Source organism: Phoenix dactylifera, chromosome 7 (assembly GCF_051530095.1).
Source record: "Phoenix dactylifera cultivar Ajwa chromosome 7, Ajwa_hap1_PhDact_Kaust_v1.1, whole genome shotgun sequence".
Classification (NCBI taxonomy): Eukaryota; Viridiplantae; Streptophyta; class Magnoliopsida; order Arecales; family Arecaceae; genus Phoenix; species Phoenix dactylifera.
This window is the reverse complement of record NC_143196.1, coordinates 34,096,299-34,109,497: the sequence shown is the minus strand read 5'-3', so window position 1 is coordinate 34,109,497 and position 13,199 is coordinate 34,096,299. Positions and strand designations below refer to the sequence as shown.

General features: G+C 37.9%; 1 protein-coding gene and 1 pseudogene across 4 annotated transcripts; one reads left to right on the top strand and one right to left on the bottom strand.

Annotated features, from left to right (window-relative positions):
- Positions 1-54: 54 nt before the first annotated feature.
- LOC103701971 (uncharacterized) lies at positions 55-5,197 on the top strand. 3 transcript variants are annotated; one of them, XM_008784206.6, is made up of 4 exons: positions 55-200; positions 1,868-2,024; positions 2,997-3,061; positions 4,802-5,197. In XM_008784206.6, exons 2-4 carry the CDS (start codon positions 1,880-1,882, stop codon positions 4,889-4,891), a joined length of 300 nt encoding a protein of 99 aa, XP_008782428.1. In that variant the 5' UTR covers positions 55-200; positions 1,868-1,879; the 3' UTR covers positions 4,892-5,197. The 3 variants fall into 3 exon arrangements, with proteins under 3 accessions (XP_008782428.1, XP_008782429.1, XP_008782430.1); XM_008784207.6 differs by having other exon boundaries at positions 57-200; positions 1,877-2,024; XM_008784208.6 differs by having other exon boundaries at positions 62-200; positions 1,871-2,024.
- A 729-nt stretch (positions 5,198-5,926) lies between these two features.
- On the bottom strand, positions 5,927-12,743 carry LOC103701970 (ATP synthase subunit O, mitochondrial-like; annotated as a pseudogene). Its single transcript, XR_015967569.2, has 7 exons — positions 12,379-12,743; positions 12,044-12,094; positions 10,459-10,702; positions 9,391-9,431; positions 8,782-8,853; positions 7,027-7,113; positions 5,927-6,348 (listed from the first exon to the last, which is right to left on the bottom strand). The product of XR_015967569.2 is annotated as an ATP synthase subunit O, mitochondrial-like (transcript).
- Between the last annotated feature and the right edge of the window lie 456 nt (positions 12,744-13,199).

Below are 13,199 nucleotides of genomic sequence, written 5' to 3'. Positions count from 1 at the left end.
GATACAAGCTTCTTTTTTTTTCTCAAAAAAAACCTTTTCTAAGTTAAAAGTTTGATAATGAGTCGCATCGTTTTTAACTTCCAGACCCTTCTTTCTTTTCTTTCCTTGAAGAAAAAAAACAAGAACCTCCAAAACCCGGCGCTCCCATCATCTCTCCGATCCCGTGCCAACGCTTCCGATCGATCCCTCCTCCGATTCCGGTGAGTCTCCCCCCCTCTCCTTTTCCCCTTCTACTTCTTTCCTATTCCCTTCGAAGTCGGACTCCGGCGAAACATCGCCGCCGAAGCGCCAACCCTAACCCTCTTCACGCCGGAACCCTAACCCTTATTATGCCTGGCCCTCATCCCGACCTTAGTCGTCGCGGCCCACCGCCCTTCGGGCTATTTCCCGATGGAGCGAGTTCTTGCGTTGATGATTTCTTTGTTGTAGAAAATTCCTTTCCTTGCACCAGAATCCACCTTGATTTTGCCAATTTACATTCCCTTATGGCCAATGTTGTGCCTTCACGGATGTTTCATCTACTTACAACTTCCACCACCACTTCTTTGATATCGAGTAAGATAACGTTTTTCTTTTTCTTCCTTTTCTTTTCTTTAAACAAAAAACCTTCATGGAGTTAGGAATCTTGATACCGGCATAATCAATTAGGAAAAAGTAGCACCTGCGAATAGGATAGTGGTAATCAGGACATGAGTTCCCCACGGAGGCAGCGTTTTTTATACATAGCCAAAACTATGTGTGAACTTCTTAATTCTGGAATTATAACTACTCCTGTTCTTTAATTTTTCAGCATCATGAGTTAGCCCATGATAAGTTCCATAATGCTGTACTAACTCCAATTAATTAGTTTTGCATCATTTTCCCTTTTGGCCCCATATAGCTTCAGGTAGATATTTAAAAATTCCTTCATCAACTAATGGACAGCAAAAATTAATCATATTATCTGCATTTTGTAACATAGCCTAAATAATCTACTAGCAAAACCCTTACCTGGTTCATTGTTCGAACCATGGCATCTTCGGAATTTAAACACGAAGAAGAGAATGGATGGCCTTGTCATGAGTTTCATCAAAATCTGAAAGAAACTAGGAGAATTTTATTAATTAATAGTAAAATATGAGCTAATCTGATGCGACTCCAGAACCAAATTCATCTACCAGAGATAAGATAGTCTAATTCCACATAGTTATATGCCTTCTTTAAGTCAATTTTAACGAAGTGGCCACCACTTTGTGGATCTCGAGTCTTAAGGGAAAAGGGCAGGGCAAGATAATTAAGGTGGTGAAGAATTCAGGGTTTTTGTCCAATGTAACTCTGTTACAGCGGCTGTAACATGTTTGTTTCCCCACCTTCATAATTTCTCCACACCACCCCCTTCCCTTTTTCTTTTTCCTGTTTGGCCTTTTTATGCTGCCCTTTTGATATAATCTGTTCATGATGTTAATGAATTTTGATGGTCATACCATCTTTTGCATTTATTTTATTAAAAATGTGGACTAAGTTTTATTTTTTTGCGCCCAAGATTTGACACATCGTGCACAAAAAGAACAACCAAGAGTTTGTTTTGACCACAAAAGCACTCTGCTTCAGCATAACCTTGTGAAACATTTTAGTAGCAATGTGCCATTCAATTTTTTTTACGTTCTTCATTTTTGTTGGTTGACAGCTGTATCTGTTCATCTTGGTTCTCGAGTCTTACTGTTTATCAATGAAGTGTTTTTTGCTATTTGGCATTCATTATTACCTGCATGGATTAACTTCTGAGTTTGTTTCATATAGAAACTGATATTACATTAATGCTATTTATTGCCACTACATAATTTTTTCTTATGTCTAAAATTGTGTCGTGTTTTTCTTTTGGTTGGAGGAGGATCAGAAAATGCCGTTGGGATTGATCATAGGGTTAGGGAGGGCTATGCGGAGGAAACGAACTTCATCACTAAATATATTATCTTCGAAAAGAGGGCCTCGAGACTATTACAAGGGAAAGAATTGCAAGCCCACTGGTTTCCACACTCGTAAAGGTTACCACTATCTTCTGACTTCATTCCCACTCTTTATTTACTCAAACTTGTGGGGAAATTGAGGAACAGTGCCATGTAATTTGTATGTAAACAAACATGAATGCCTTCAAAGTAATGTTGTAAAGAAATCTAGTAGTATTTTTGATCATTGGTTTTCGAGTATTCATTGCATTCCTATCTGCTAAAAAATTGGTTAGGCCAAATAATTTCACGCCAGTTCCATAGATAGTGAAAGCCAAGTCGAGAGTTGGTTAAAAATTGATGAACAATACCGGTCCCAAGTAATGGAATTGGCCCTATTGGTAAAAGTTAAAGCTAAGTGGTGTTGTGAGTAGGGGTGTAATCGAGCAGAGCCGAGTAGCTAGAGGCTCAAGCTCAATTCGATTCAAAACACTTGGGCGTGAAACTCGTCTCGAGATCTATGGAGCCTTAATGTCCAAATTAAGCTTGACTTGATAAAAAAAAAAAAAAAACTTGAGATTGACTCGACTTGACTCGAATATCAACCGAGCCATGCTCGAGCTCGAATTTGAGCCTTCGTCATAATTAAAAAAATATGGTTAAAAGTTAGGAGTTAGGCCCGATAATATATATATATATATATATAATATTATATTAGAATATTAAATTAATAATATCGTATAAATAAAATCTAATATTATTAAAAAAGATATATACTCAACTAGGCTTGCGAGCCTATGAGTTGAGTTTTGCTATTCGAGCTTAACTTAAAAAATTATTCGAGCTACTCGAGCTCAGTAATAGTCGAGCTGGGCTTGGACCCAAGTCAAGCTCGAGCAACTCGGGAGCTGCTCGGCCCAATTGCACCTCTAGCTGTAAGATTTTAGCATAAATGTTTTTTAAGACTATTTTCCTTTCTCTAATCACTAACTTTGTTTGTGACAAAGTCTGATTTGGAGTCAAATTTAGCAAAATGTGATTTTGATTGTTTGAAGTCAATCATTTGAACAGGTGGGTATGTTGTGATGGATGAAAAGTTGCCGCGTTATGTGGTCCCAGATTTGACTGACTTTAAGGTAACCTCTACCTTTCTAGCATCATAACTCATAATGGCATTAGCATTTGTTGATGCCTGTAATCTGATTTTTAATTAAGTATCTGATCAAGTGATCATGTTGGGAAAAGAAAAATTACTTGTTGGTTATTATAGAAAAGCTAATTTGTGTGCTATACTATGGATTTCCTTTTGTAATTATATGGCTTTTCAATATAACGTATTGTTTTTTTGTGGTCATATACTGTTATCTTGTGCCATATAGTATATAATATGTGATGATGTATCTTAATACACACTCGATATGGCATATGACTAAAGCATGACATGCCATACTAGTTTATTATACATACATACATACATACCTACATACATATATACATACATACACACACATTGTAAGGTACCAACAAAATAGCATAGTACCTTGCAGTACGATTAAATGTAGTTCAATAACACTAATTCAATGTCCAGTTCTGAAGTTCTATCTGAAACAGTACTGGTCCCAACCTGCTTGAGTTATACTGTTAGTTTCAGCGGGAAGTTTCTACCAGCTACAAAGATATTGGCCGGAATGGACTGGTTTCAACCAAAATTGGCATATATAAGGCTAAAAAGATTTTTAATGTTGTTTTGAATTTTTTGGTGAAAATTGATCTTTTGAATTCAAACTTTGCAGTTTTAAGTAGATTAAAGGCATGTAGGTGTTGAAAGGGACTTGGAGGAAACATAAACTTTTACTATGTTTTACGTTAATATCTTAAATTTTTAGAAACTGAGCAAGATCTTGTGCTTACAATTCAGGATAAGATAGCTGCGGTAGAAAAGTATGATTTGTTTTTAGAATTATACATAACACAACCAAGGGTTAAAACAACACAAACATAGCACTTGGTGGTACTCGTTTACTATATGGTTCCATAATATCTATACTCATTTTTCATTTCTTGAATTGTCACCAAGTATTTGATTAAATTGTTTCTGGTAATGGTATATTTCTGTTTCTACAAAGAAACAAATTGATGCTCTTCTAGTCTTCTGACTCTTCCCCTCCCTCCCAAGCATTGTGATCCCATGGCATCCTCTCCTGCCTGTCTCTGAGCTGATCCTCCAACTCTTCCCTCTTTCGTTTCTCTAAATCCCAAATCACCTGGCTAGAGGTTGTCCTCAGATGTAGCTGCATGAAAGTTCAGGGTATAAGGCTGTAGCAACTAGAGTTACCAAGGAAATGAGCTGATCCTCCATCTATTCTCTCTTTTGTTCCCTCTAAATGCCAAATCACCTAGCTAGAGGTTGTACTTAGTTGTAGCTGCATGAAAGTTCAGGGTATAAGACCGTAGCAACTAGAGTTACCGAGGGAATGTATAATAAAGGAACAGTGGCTAGTGTGAGTAGCGATAGCCCGATGCAAGTCTGCAATTACTGTACAACCTATGGTAATTATGGCCTTAATCCAGGTTGCAGCATGTGGGCCACTCTTTTTTCACAACTAAAGTTACATTCGTCCTTTAACATAAGACTAATGTCAGTAAAGAGACAATTCACTTACATGCAACCATACTATAGTTACCTGTTGAATATATACGGCTAGAAAGCAAATACAGAAGTTTATATCATTTGTAAAACAAATTTTGTAAAAGCATCTTCAGCTTGTACCTGCACTGGTGACAATCAGCTAAACCTATGACAAAAAAACTTTTGAATTATCGCTCTTCATCTTTTCCATTTTTTTTTCTAATTTTTTCTATATAAACTGGTGCAGCTGAAGCCTTATGTATCTCAATGCCCAAGGGATGCAACTGCAACTTCCACCTCAGCTGACTCGGCAGCGTCCGCTGATACTGCCAACTAAGGGCATCTGATATCTGTGGTTCCTGCCCCCGTTTTGTGGCTGGATGATTGCTTGGCAATGGAAGAAATTCTTGAATGAGTGGAACTAAAGTTGATGGCTTGCTTTTCTCTGTAGAATGATTCAAGCTCTTTAGGCATCTTCGGGTTTAGGCTTTTGTGCCATCAACAACACACTAATGAAGTGCCCTGTTGATTGATGAAAGGAGGGTTATCAATTTTCGATATACAGAAAGATACCATGGTGCGCTTCAAATGGCCACATGATTCCATACCTTAAATGGCAATTACGTTGGTTAATTTGGTGTCAGTGGTTCCAAAATGTTGCAGTTGATCCACAGGCTCCCAGGTTTTGTTCAATAAATTTTCAGTGGTTGTTCCTTCCGGGCAATCTTCATGATGAGACTACACCTTACTGAGTTAGAGCTCGGCACCTGGATGCCACCTGATCCTATCATGCAACCGTTCATGAGAAATTTTGGTGCTCTGTTATCCGGCTCTGCTTCTTGCCTCATCCATGGCAAGCATTGCGATAAAATCTCATCCATACATTCTTCAGTATTAATAAATCATGATAGGATCGGTAGATGAAGATAAGTTTTAATGAATCATCAAAGGACAGGTAGATGAAAGTTTGAGGGTCCAATACTTCGTCATAGATTTGGGCGAGGGCCACCAACTTTCAAGAAAAATGCAACCAGCTATTCACCAACTTTCAAGGAAAAATACAAGAAGAGAACTGGCGCTTAACGTCACACAGCCCACCAAATCAGAGTGTGAAGAAAATACCGGATTCTGGGACTTGTATGATAGCGCATGTTAACGGTTTAGCGCCACTCAGAATAACTTTGCGCTCAAATGCTAACCGGGTCCAATCAAATTATCCAAGAACAATCTCCTTTATTTTTATTTTTTTCATTACAAAGTTTTTGGCATAAAGAATGCTTCGTTATGCGAGAGCCATCACTATCATCATCGCCATCATCATCTCGCACTGGAAAAGCCGTCGACACATGAAGATGTGTCAAATCACACCAAATTAACGAAGAACCATGCCTGTGTTAGGACAGCATAATAATACGCCGACAATAAAACTAAAAATATATCCATTCACTGAAAAAAAAATATAAATTGCCCGCTCTTAATATAAGTTTTTTAAAAGCTTAAATTTGAAGAGACAAGCAATGGAAAAAAAAGGAAAGATTTATATAGGGCCACGCCCTGTAAGAGCTCTTCTCTCAAAATTTTATTCCAACCAGAGAAACAGAGGAGGAATTCCATCGAACGGTCCACCAGGTAAGTTGTTGTGCTAGGAGCTACCAATCTGGGTTACCTTAAGCTGCCAAAATTAATTGGTTCCCTCAAGAACTTCTCCATTTGCTTTGCCCTGGTCTTTATAGACATGTCAAATACTTTCTGCCCGAATTCAACCACCAAACCTCCAAGAATGCCGGGATCAATCTGCAAAGCCAATATATAAAGAGAAGGAAGTTTTACTGCACCAACTTATTGTCAATCAAGTAAACCTCAAAAGTCATCTGGATACAGCTAGTAATAATACAAAAACAAAAAAAATGACACCAAAAGATAAAGATAAAGACAACTAACTCGTGGGAAAACACAAAAAATACTAGGATGCTCAATAGCCACCAAGATCATTCAACATCCAACTTCGAGAGGGAAACGGCTGCTCCTTTATTTTTTGAAGTGTTTGCTCAGTTTAGGCCTTTATGGGAACAGTTTCAATGTCCTAGGGACATGCCTTTTCAATCTTTTTTTCTTGAAAAATAAAGTAATTTCCTAAACTAATGTATCACAATTTTCCTTGAGTAAATATGATAATTTGCTACATGAGACAATTTCGAAATACGGTTATGCTCATGGTGATGGCAAAAGTTACAAGCGTGTCCAAACAGCAGCAGAGCATACAATATGGGAACATTGATAAAGCGTGAGATACTTGAAAAAGTTTTTTTCTTTTTTCTGAAAAGAGAGAATTGAAAGCAAAGAGGCTGCATCCCTTGGAAGGGGGAAGCTATCAAGAAATCCATTAACCAATCTTTGAATCTCGAAAGGCCAACTTTTACAAAAATTCACCTAAGCAAATTATAAGCAATTCATTATGCAACAAGGAGTTACCTTTTGTTCAATAATTACAGTTTTCCCTTGTCCAAGAATTTCTTGCAATACTTGCTTCAGTTCTTTTTCCTCTTCAGTAGGAAGTGGCTACGAACAAGATGCAGAAAACAATTAACTTAGCTAAAATTTCAACTACTAGAAAGTAAATTTCAACTACTAGAAAGTATAATTTAAAAGACTATCAAAAGAACATCTTGAATGAATGGCAACTATGCTGTAACAATTGACTTGAAGGATTGGCTGAGAGATCTCTTTTTTCCACTTCTTTTAGTTTAGCAATATTAACTGCCCATCTTAAATGTCTATAGCTCTAGATGATTCAACGAAATGCAAACCTTATTCTACTTTAATTCTACAACCATCTTACATCCCTGCCGCCTATTCCTCTTCTCTACATCATTTTCCCAAAAGAATGTTGATCCATGTTATACCGACTCCAACCTATACCAACGAAGCTACAGAACTATTTATTATCCAGTCTCAAGAATGTGGGCCCAAAGGTACCATGAACATTGAATAACAAATAATAAACCATTTATTTAATTTAAAACATGACAGAAAAGTAAATAATCAGTCAGCGGAGAATGAAAGAGAAAAGGTATAATTCATAATGGGCAAAATAGCTAATTTGTCGCCATTGCAGTAATGGTTGATGTTACATATGTCACACACAGCCATCATAATGGCCAAATTGATCTGAACACACAAGTGCCAGCCGATTTATGATGTTCATGTCAACACTGCTCCTGAAAAGGGTACAGATGTCTCTGAGGAAGTCAAACAAGTAGAGGTGCAAGCGGGTAGGATGGAACCAAACTACACAACCTCAACATGGTCTTGATATCTAAACTCTGGAATCTGGTACTGGCTCCAAGCCTAGACACAACTGTCCAATTAATTTAGGAACTGGGTAATGCAAAACTAGATCCAACTAAAATAAACTTTGCCTGACCATACCAGACTCAACAGGTAAAGATGAAAATTGGCCGACAGGCCCATCTCCAACCAGAGCAAGAATTAAATCTAATTTGCCAGAAAGAAATTGATAAAACTGGATCAAATCTGTACACAAACTCTGCATGCTATACCAATCCAAATTTTGAATTTGATTTTATGAATCATGCCAAGTTTAACACCCAAGTGTATCCTATACGTTCATGATTGTTTGATACCATGATTACAAGCTAAGTTTTAAAACAATATATTCACGTGGGCAGCAGCCCAGGCCATATGAAAACACTCAGACACACTCCAAAAGGGAAAAATGGCTGATTGCAAATTCAGACAAGTTAATAGTACAACCGGTGTGGAAAACCTCATACATGAACATGCATACGTATGCACATCTGTGTACATATATTTATAAAAAATAGCTTAGAAGCACATATTTTGTTGGACACCCTGTAGCAATAAGCAACCTTACTAGAAGGGGGAAAAGATAGGATAAAAAAAAACATTTTTAAGTCAAAATAAATGTGATTTCTTCCTATTCCTAATTTTGCATGCGAGCAAGAACTATTAAACACATAACCATAAACTCTACATAAATATTTACATATTTCAGCACAATGTAATTGCCAGTCAGAAAGCATGCTATTCAATCCAACAGTGGCTTGCAAAATAAAGGGTCAAGGAATACTTTTTTGTTGACTCATTTTCACTTAGGGTCTCATCATTCTACTTTTCCTTGATAAATGAACTTCACATTAGCTATCATCCATATAAATAGTGCAAAAAAGGAAGAGGTGAACTTACAATAACAGTTGTGACAATCACTTTCACTTCACCCTTGTGAGCCATTGCCAATTCAAAAAATCTCTTAGAAATGTGAGGCCCAATAGTCCCACATCGGAAAGACTCGTTCCAGAGCCTGGGCATATGAGGCGGGTGTCTCCTAATCCTGCAGACGCGTTTTGGGTGGAAAACAAAACCGGGGAGGGGTGAAGGACGCTTGCGTGAAGCCCCAGAACCGGACAATATCTGGCAGGGGAGCCCCGTGGTCCCCCCTCATGTGGCCCCCACGTGGGCACTAGGTGCCTCACGTGCCTCGCAGAGGCGGGGGCGTGACATTTGGTATCAGAGCCGAGGACGACTCTTGTCCGATGGTGGGAAGGGTGTGAGGCCCAATAGTCCCACATCGGAAAGACTCGTTCCAGAGCCTGGGCATATGAGGCGGGTGTCTCCTAATCCTGCAGACGCGTTTTGGGTGGAAAACAAAACCGGGGAGGGGTGAAGGACGCTTGCGTGAAGCCCCAGAACCGGACAATATCTGGCAGGGGAGCCCCGTGTTCCCCCCTCATGTGGCCCCCACGTGGGCACTAGGTGCCTCACGTGCCTCGCAGAGGCGGGGGCGTGACAAGAAATACGCCCTATATGTCTAAGTCTTCCATTATCAACCAAGACAGCTAGTATAGATCCAAAAAAGGAAATCAAAAATTAGAATGTCAATATAATGATAAGGGAGTCAATGTTTTTCTTTTTTGGTGGTGGTGGTTGGGGGTTGGGGGGGCGGGGGGGAGGCGGTTATAAATAAAAACTTGCAGTTATAAGCCAAAGGGCAACGGGTAATACTAATATGCTTGCACACCCATGAACTTTGGGCAAAAAAAATAATATACAGTATACAACAATTGAGAAATATGGTATTTTACGTGATAAAATAAATATCTCAAAAATGATATGAGCATTATGAGATGACATAATTCATGAGGATATGCACAATAAGAATGTAAGATGGATAAGAGCATGTATGTCATCTACCTATGCATGAAAGAAATATAAATCAACAGAATGATAACAGTCATAGAGCAACTTCCAAGCTGGAGAAAAGCATTTTGTGATGGTAGAGTGCTCCAGAAATCATGCATAACAAAAGGAAGCTTTGGTAAATAAAAAGTTGATACGTAACTAAGCCTTAATTCCAGACTAGTTGGGTGGGCTAGAAAAAGTGGAAAAGTAATTATGGTTTTCATAAATTGGTTAAGCTTTCCATTAGTTCGGGCAGACATAATCTGTGAAAAACTTAAGACATCACTAGAATATGACGCAGAATCTAAACAGATGCACCAGGCATATGCCCTCTGGATAAGCAGACACAGATGAAAAATATCACAAAAATATTAAAAACTCATCCCAATTCTATCCCTGGATCACGAACGCATGCCATAGTAATACCTACATGCCGTACACAAAATGTCAGATAAAAGACTGGTAGCAACACATAATGTAGAGCTGTTCAGGCAATGTCATCCAATTATGCAAAACTAAAAAATCCTTGAAGCATAGCACCAGTTAACCGAGCACATCTCATGCTGTAGGTTTCGTTATGATGTCACATAAATAGAAAAGACATTTGCATCCTACACCCCAAAATTGTCTATTAATCATTAAATGAAAACCAATTTCGAAAAAGCAAACTTATTTAGGACATACCCAAGAAATTCTTTGTGACATCTGAAAAACCAGCTTCAGCAAATACTTCTTTTACAGCATTTACCCTAGACTCCCTAGGTACTGACAAATCCTTGATGAACTGTGAGAACAGAGGGCTCCTCTAGGATGCCTCAACAATGTCAAGAACCTCAGATTCAACCTTGTCCAACATATTTGCTTTGGAGGCTGCAAGAAACGGAGCAGATGCATAGTTTCCTGAACCTCCAAATAACGACAATGGCACCTGTAATTGCACGCAAAAATCAGCATGAAAAAACCAAGAAATAAAACTTACAAGAAAGTGAGACTAGTCAAAACTAGTGAGACTATAAAATTTCAGAGACCATAATACAAATTCACATAATGTCGTTCTCTTGTTGTATTCTTGTAATTTTTTCAGAGACCATAATTGTTTGACATAGCAAATCATAAGTTGAATTTGGGTTAGGTCCACATTGACCTATTATTTTTATGGAAACAAGGTAGGTGTTACACTTAAGAATAAGCCAAAAATTGGCTAGCATTTTGATTTCTGTTTTTGCAAAAAGCATTCTTATTATCAAGGTTTGTCATACAAGTGCATATCACCCCGTACCAGCCATACTATACCCTATCGGTGCCAAATTGAGACTCAGCAGACGTACTAAGAGTTAGTGTGCTAAACTGACTCTCGTACTAGGCATATCGATATGATACCAGCATAGTATCAGTACGGAATATAGTATCGAGATTGCGAACTTTGCTGATCATAATACCAAACTAATCGCTTTCAAGAAGTGCTAATTTTTTCAAGCAATGTCACACACACAATTACTCTTTTAGTTTAATTGTTAATTGTTAACTCACAAAAAAACAATCAATTTATGCTCCTGAACTCTGCAAATGCTCATCCTAAATGTTAGCATACTTTGAGCACGTACTTATGCATCCAAAGAAACAACTCCCATATCAACTTAGCTCAACAATATCTATAAATACTATCAAATTGGTTGGTTTCCTTCAAGCTTTGCATGTCTTACAGGTCTTCACTATATTAACTTATCTTAAAGTATAGACAAAGAGGAAAAAATATAAATCGCAATATAAGCGTGACCAAGTTTATGGATTTCAAAAGATGGACTACCCTCTCCCCCAGCCTCCTCCCTTCTCTCTCTCTCTCTCTCTCTCTCTCTCTCTCTCTCTCTCTCTCTCTTATTGTTGGTGCTGCTGGAAAGACATGCCTCCCGATTATTTAAACTACATCATTTATGCTTGGTTACTTCTTATGAATATCATTTCCCTGCTTCTTGGAGTCAAATCAACAGTTCTTGAATAGACTTATCATTTGGATAAGAGTAAAATAAAAGGTGATGATACTGGTTAAAAAGGTTATGTCTGCGCGTAGGTATACACACACACGTGCCAAATAATTCTACCAGTATACGAACTCAGAAAAAACAATCCAATCCACAAAAGTAGCTTTATCAATCTTCTTTTATAAAGTTAATACACAGACAGATCAGAAAGTCATTAGAAAAACTCAACCCGAATATTTCCTTGTCTTCAATCACAGAATATGAGGGATGTCCAAAGGAATTTCCTTTACCTTAACGTTTGCTTCGTTTGACTTTGCCTGAGTCGCAAAGTTCCTCAAACACTGCGATAGGGGAATGCCAGACGGTCAAATTCCATCACAGATAACAAATTGAAGAATATCTGAAATTCCGAAATATCATCATAATTTTTTCAAAGTTCAGAGCAAAGGAAGCAATCAAATGAAGTGTAATAACCTCGAAATCAAATGTCAATTAATTTTAGAGATTTCTTCCAAGAAAACAGTAAGATCTCACTCGAATCAAGAACATGTGATCATTTTTTTTAAAAAAAAAACATTTAAGCGGGAAAGTGGAAGTGCCATAAAACCATATTGGCTCGATTCACCTCAGAGGTGGCGGCGATGTTAGGGTTTCCAAAGCCTCCATCGGCTCTGAGGATCTGGTGGACGAAAGGGAGGGCAGACCTGAGACGCCCCGAAAGCGCCATTCGGAAACCCTAGGTTTTCACGTCCGTCGCAGCGCGGCGAGAGGGGAGGGAATGAGGGAAAAGAGCAAGGTGCGAATGCCAGGTCCTTTTCCAGGTCCATTTATACGTCAAAAAATGGAAACGTGGCATCTTTCTAATGGGCTTCTATCGTGTGCCGTACATTAAGTACCTGGGCTGATCTCTATTTCAGGGAAAGAATGACTATATGCTAGAGAGACGCTAATAAGTGACTTGTTCATGTGACTATCAAAAACGTGGCGCATATAGTGCCACATCAGTTTAGTTGTACTTGGAGTACAGCATCTTCATTTGTTTTGAAAGATGTTTTCAACGTTCACAATTATGATTGCCCTTTTCTATCGTATTAGAAATTAAAAATATGTAAACATATTAAAAATAAAAAAATAATAATATTACAATTTCAAGATATGACGTCACAGTAAACTTTATTAACTACATCTAGTAATAGTTGCTAGGGTAGCACACTAACAGTCGAATTACAATGGCTGTTTCAAATTCTAAAGAGGCATGCAGTTTAGCGAACGCTGCGAATCAATTTAATTACGGTAAAAATTTAGAATTCAAAAAATATCTAGAAGTTTGTCGACTTGAACCATCGCAACAAAGTTATTATGCTTCGTTGATTGACCAACGTCTCAGTGAAATATTTATTTATCTATATATAAAAAGATTATTGAAGAAAAGATTGATCATAAATT